The 6,618-nt window shown below is 45.9% G+C and overlaps 1 protein-coding gene across 1 annotated transcript in view; it reads left to right on the forward strand.

Annotated features, from left to right (window-relative positions):
- LOC116546059 (neuroblastoma breakpoint family member 6-like protein) overlaps positions 1 to 2,679 on the forward strand; it is a 12,323-nt gene extending 9,644 nt beyond the window's left edge. The window contains 3 exon segments of the mRNA XM_032272414.1: positions 1,538 to 1,589; positions 2,349 to 2,423; positions 2,483 to 2,679. Of these exon segments, the coding sequence (XP_032128305.1) occupies positions 1,538 to 1,589; positions 2,349 to 2,423; positions 2,483 to 2,630 (275 nt within the window). The 3' untranslated portion in view covers positions 2,631 to 2,679.
- Positions 2,680 to 6,618: the final 3,939 nt, after the last annotated feature.

Consider the following 6,618-nt stretch of genomic DNA (forward strand, 5'->3'; position numbering starts at 1 on the left):
GGTTTCACCATGATGGCCAGGCTGGTCTTGAACTCCTGACAGGTGATCCACCCACCTCGGCCTCCCAAAGTGTTAGGATTACAGTTGTGAGCCACTGCGCCCGGCCTACTGCATCCTTTTGATCACTGAAATGAAAGCTATAAAAGATTCAAAAAAATAAAAATAAAAGGGTTTTTTACTTTAGCTGATGGAAACACCAAGTGCTGCAAGCTCTGTGTGAGTTACAGGGACGATTCCTTTTGAGAAGTTATTTTCCCTGCTTCGCATCATTTCCTCAAGTACATGTACTAATCAGCACTTAGCTGCAGATTGAAGACAGGTATCCAAGGCATTCTCTCTGTACAGCAATTGACTCTCTAGTCTGTCCTGTGATGTCGCCACCCTGACTTCTTCAAACTTAACAACAGGCTCTGCCTGGGTCCTCCCTCCCTGCTCTGCAGTTCAAAATCTCAGGCAGTAGACCGGAGTAATCTTAGGGCTCACCTCTTTTATTTCCTCTCTCCCAGGGATCACCGTACTGTACTGCACTATATCCAATGCCAAAGCTAGAGTTGAAAATGGTTTTTCCAGTTTTCCAGTTGCTTAAGGTGGAGGACAAATCTGGTCCCTATTACTCCAAGTTGGCCAGAAGCAGAAGTCTCCATTCAATCCTTGTGGTCAGAAGGAAGAGTATGACAGAAGGCAGCTTGACAGAATGGAAGATCCCTGGGCTAAGAATCAGAATTACCTGGGCTCTAGTCTCAGCACTGCGTGTACTAACTTTGTGCAAGTGATTGATCCTTCTTGAATTTCTGTTTCCTTCTTTGTAAAGTGGGTCAAATCATCATTCCACAGCTGCTGAAGAGATCAGTTGAAGTAGTATCCTAACGTTCATAAGTGTATGTCTCTTTTGGAGCTATTTATCTATTTATTTTCCGGTCCCAATAAACTGCCCAAATCTTTTGGGGTTACTTTAGGCACTGGACATAGTAGAAACTGGTATTGGAAAAGTTGATTTATTCTAGAATATTTTTCATAGAATTATCCCCAATTCTAACAAACTGAAAAAAAAAAAAAAGAATTACTCCCAAGAACATCTGAGGAAGCACAACAGGGACAGACTTGAAGGCGCCCCAGCACTCCTCTGGTTTGGAGTAGAGGTGGGAGAGGGTATTTGTCCCCTCAGAGACTGGAGTAGGTTCTGTGTGAGAGTAGCAATGGGACAGTCATGGTCTGACAGTCTGTGGCAGGAAGAAAGGTTACAACTGGAGAGTCCAAAGGGCAGCCGGGAAGTATTCTTTGAGCTGGGGAACAAGAGACATTTTAAACTTTTTGCTCTGCTTCAGGCAGCTGATGTCATGGTGATGATTCACCACATCAGGGACACCCTGTCCAGTGGGCTCAGGCAAGCCTGCCAGGCCACGTTGCTAAAGAAACAACCTGAGGCCTCTTGCAATAATTCTCGCAGGGTATTCTGAACACGTGTGAAGTGTTATGTCCCTGATCGTAATGAGACCTGCTTAACTTCTGACTGGCGCTTTCTAATTTTGGTTTGCAGAAAATCACAAAGATAAGCAAGAAGAAGACAGGCAAAAACTACTGGCTCCCAGGTAACTCGAGATGATGAAGGGCTGATAATGGACTAACCAAATCCAGAGATGATTCCAGGGTTCAAGAGGTTAAAGGTCCCAGATCTAGAAAAATCTAGAAGAAGCAGAAACTGCTGATTGCCCCTATTTTGTCCATTGATTATGCAATGTGTCCTTTTAAAAATAGTTCTCTGTTCTCTTTGCAGCTGTTGTATTGTTTCCTATTTTCTAGTTATTTCTCACATTTAGTTAACTAGTCAATCTTGTCAAAAAGTAAACTAACCACTGATCCCCGGTTTCTGTATCTTTAAAACCCATATGGTTAAAACCAAAGTGAGATTCCTATTTGCCTTCTGCACAGTCGTCCTCAATTATACTGGCAGATATTTTATAGCCAGAAAATTATCCTGAAAAGTAAATTGACACCATACCAAGTATTTATAGCTAGGGGTCTAAAATCTGCCAAAGCCTGGGAGGTTACGTTGTCTCCAGAGCCAGTATTCAATGGGCCACTCCACATAGTGTTAAATAAAATTTGAATGCAGCATTTTGAAGCCAATAGTGTGGGTCTCTGTGTGTCCTCTGTGCCCTGAGTGTATTGTGGAGTAGTGGTTGAGTCTGCTGCATATCTATGTGCTGTGAGGTCAATGCACTGATCACTTGCTGATCTCGCTTCTGTACTAAGTCTAGGCACACTAGACTCCCAGTCAAAGTGGATTTACACTTCCTGTTTGATAGGATGGTCCCTTTGGTTTTTGGTGCCTCTTCCATGAGCTTCAGATCAGAACTAGCTAAGAAGCTGTGGCTCCAGGCTGCCTTGGTTTAATCCCTCATCTTGCCTGCTCCCCCAGGCTCAGGAGGCAGGTCCAGGAGGAAGAAATGAACGAAGTCCTGGAGGACTCACTGGATGAGCAGTATTTGACTCATTCCAGCCGCCATGACTCCCGCCAGCTTCCCAGCAGCAATGCCTTCCTGTCTGATGCACAAGACCCCTCTACTGTGGATGTAGCCAGTGAGTGCTCCCTTTATAAGAAAAATAAAGCTCCATCAACCTCTCAATAGCTCCTGCATTCTACAGGCTCACCACCTGTGTCTAAACTGAGAGATGTTATTCTCTGCAGACAGGCCCTAAAAGGTGATCAGGATGAACACAGCTCTGGGATCAAGTCTCGAGCACAGGTCCCTGGCGGGTCAGGTAATTTGCTCTGTTCCTGTCCTCACCTCGGTCCCTCTGGCCCCCCCGGCATCTGCAAGCTGATATAGTCCAAGCAGGCCAGAATGGAGAGGGTGAAGAGGATGGCAGACTCTCTGCCGCCGCTGAGGCACAGGTACAGGTCCTGCGTAACGCTCTCCTTCTTTAAAATGGGCCATCTTATTTTTCCTGAATTTTGTTGTTGTTGTTGTTGTTGAGACGGGGTCTCTGGCTCTGTCACCCAGGCTGGAGTGCAGTGGCATGATCTCAGCTCAACAAAACCTACAACCCCAGGCTCAAAGGATCCTCCCAGCTCAGCCTCCTGAGTAGCTGAGACCACTAAGCCTGGCTATTTGTTTTGCCAGGGTCTTGCCTTGTTGCCCAAGCTGGTCTCAAACTTCTGAGCTCAAGCAATTCACTCACCCCCGCCTCCCAAAATGCTGGGATTATAGACATGAGCCACCGCGCCCTGCCTTCCTGAAATAGCCTTGATAATTACAGTTCCTGAACAGTCTCCCTAAGCTGTTCTAGCCGTCCCAAGAATGTTGGCAGGCTTGCCAGTATGTTTGGAGCTGCAGTTATAATGGGTCCTGGGCTTCAAGCTGCAGTCTCCATCTCCCCTTGGGAGCTTGCTTTCCCATAAGATTCCACCTGACTACTAGAATATCAGGGGATTTCCATAAAGGCAAAACTTTAATCTTGGGAACACTTTGTAAACAGCCAGGATTCTCAATCTTTGTGCAGCCCCAAGGTATTTTTAAGATCTTTGTAAGTTTCGTCTGAATGATGTAATTCAGTCTAAACCAACGACGACGATACCTGCTACAGAATAAATAGGCTGACTCTAACGGCAATGTCACCAGCATGCCCTCTTCCCGGAATAACTCCACTCTCGCCACTGGAGCTCCTCCAGGTATATACGAGCCCCGTGGGTTGGTAGCCTCATTGGTGTGTATATAAATTAAAGCCTCAACCTATATCTCCTCTCTCTTACTTGAATGTTTGACTTTACTTTGGGGGCAAAACTTTGGGTCGTTAGGAGACCATATGCCTTACGTACTCTTCTAGGCAAGAGAAAGAGACTGTATGAATTCCCTCACTGAGCTTTTATAGTCATATAAACCGTATTAGGCTTGTCATTTTGTCAGCGGTGGGGATAAGCATGTGGCTTTTATTACTCATACCATCCTCGACAAAGGCATCCTTATTTTTCTTTCCAGTTTCACCATAACGTGCAGATGAAGGTCTTTACCGTCTGTTAAAGATCTTCTGGGCTGGGCAGAGTCGTTCACAGCTGTAATCCCAGCACTTTGGGAGGCCTAGGTGGGTGGATCACTTGAGTTCAGGAGTTCAAGACCAGCCTGGCCAACATGGTGAAACTCCATCTCTACTAAAAATACAAAAATTAGCCAGGCGTGCTGGTGCATCCCTGTAGTCTCAGCTACTCAGGAGGCTGAGGCATGAGAATCCTTTGAACCTGGGAGACGGAGGTTGCAGTGAGCCAAGATGGGGCCTCTGCACTCCAGCCTGGGTGACAGTGAGACTCTGTCTCAAAAAAAAGTTCAGGAAAATATTTTGTACGGTGGAAGATATTCCCTAGTACCTACAAAACATCTCGAGGAGGTGGTCACACCTTTCCCAGTGCTAGAAAAGCCCTACTCAGAGCCCTTCAGTGATTTCCCACCTCCTTCCACCTGCCTTACGCTTCCCATATGTCCAGGTGGGAGGCATCCCTGTGGAGTCTGCTTAGCACTTGGCCGTGCTTTGTTGGAAACCCTAGGAGCTCTTAAAGGAAGTTGCCTTTTGTTCCCTGATAAGAAGATGAAGTTGGCAAAGGATGGTGAAAGGCAGGGATCTAGATGAGAGGCCCCTGACTACCTCTTTAGTGATCGGCATTCTTCATTTCCCATCTTGCTCCGTGTCCTGGGGGAATGGCTGCAGGGGAGGAGCTCCGGAGCCAGCGGCAGCACCTGAAGGAAACCCTTTTCATCAACAGCGGCTTGCTTTCAGAAAAGCGGCAATGTTGTCTCAGCAGCTTTGACAAAGAAAAGGGTAGGATAGGCTCATGTCGGTCTGCTTCTGGCAATATGTATTTTCTAAAGGCATGTGACTGGGGCAGAGCTTTATAGATTGCAAGCACTTTGACATACTTCACTTATTCAATATAGATGTCCCCGCTAGAGAGGTAGGGCGGCTGCTACCATTCCCCTTATAGACGGATAAATAGGCTTCGATAGAGATTTGCCTCCATCTCAGGGGTATCTCCCTCTAAAATCATTCTTGTGGTTCCTAGGCTGTCTGCTGTCGTCTGCCTGCGGCTGTACACTGCCTGCTGTCTCCATGCTTCTTGTGTGATTGGCATTCAGTAAAACACAGGTTTCTGAGCACCCCATGTAGCAGAATGAGAGTCTCCTCTGCTGCCATTGCATCAGCTTCCCTTATGTCCTGGTCACTCTTCATTCTGCCACTCCAAGGCCATTCTCTCCAACCCCCTCCTCCTAGATGGCTCTCACACAGAGGCCGTCATTTCACAACATTGTGCTGGGCCAGAAGAACAGTCACCACGTCCCTTCCCACACTAAAGCAGCAACTACTTTGGAAAAGCCTCCTTCATATTGCAGCCATTGGGTGTGAATGCATGTGATGTGCTGGCATTTGTTGAGAATCATGTGAAGATGAACCTTCTGCCCCATCGCACTAAGGTCTACCCCTGAGTCCCCACGGATCCTTCCTAGGCTAAGGTAGAGTCGAAGAACATGAAATGTGCAGAAAGCATTCTCTTAAGCAAACATGTACAACTTGCCTGAATTGTCATGATTCCCTGGAACAGGATGCACTTCTGAGTTCTCCAGGCAGATACAGATTCCATTGTCCAGCTGCTTAATGAAAACAGAGTTCTCAGAGAAGAATGCTGGAGACTTCCCTGGCTTGCCTGAATCACATTTCTAGAGATAAGTTCTAAAAAGCCACAATATGAAGTCACTCTCAGATGGGTCCCTTCTTTTGTCACACCCCACTGTAGAAACCAAAGAGCATGGGGAGGCCAGAGCTGCCCAAAGCCTTATGACCCACAATTCTCATAGTTATTCTCAACCTGGAGAGGGCTGCTTTCCAGATGCTTCCCCACAGGCCCCAGACTGCCAGGCTCCAGGACTAAGCAGCTCTGAGAAATACACTGTTAGGTACAAGCCACACTCCACTACTGCAAACTGGAGAAGAGAAGAACAAACTTAAAAGGTGAAAAGAATTAAGACAACAATGATTTTAATTGAATACTTTTTATTAAGACTAAATCAACTTTCCCCTAGGGTGCTGAAAGAATAAGCAATCATAATTTAGATTCTAAGTTACTGTCTTTGAGGAAGTATGAAAACCTAAAAGGTGCCATAAGCCAACAAAAGCACAAAAGTGCTAATTTTCAAACTGATGAAAATGAAGTACTAAAAAAATGAAATCAGCATGGTTCATTTGGTCCTTGGCAAAATACACATTTGTTGGTTGAAATGATAATATCCCAGCTACCTTGTTGTGCCTAGCTCTTACCACTGAGGAGAAAAACCAAACAAAAACCAAAAAAAAAGTTCAAATTGGCAAAAATGTTTACAAACCTGCAAAATCTCTTCAGCCCACCCCTTAAACTCCAGACGTGGTATTTCCTAAGCTCTGCTGTGCACAAGGCCCACCTCAGGGTCCATTCTTGCACAAGTTCGGTTAGGTATAAGCCAAGATCACATGGGAGGTTTTTTTTTTGACCCTTTCATTCCTATGTTTGCTTTTGCTTCCAAAGTTCCTTCTGAGTAAGGACTGTCCCCAGACTACTGGAGTCACTTCATCACAAACTGGCCTGATGGTTCGGAG

Source organism: Sapajus apella, unplaced genomic scaffold (genome assembly GCF_009761245.1).
Source record: "Sapajus apella isolate SASKATOON/1434 unplaced genomic scaffold, GSC_monkey_1.0 scaffold556, whole genome shotgun sequence".
Classification (NCBI taxonomy): domain Eukaryota; kingdom Metazoa; phylum Chordata; class Mammalia; order Primates; family Cebidae; genus Sapajus; species Sapajus apella.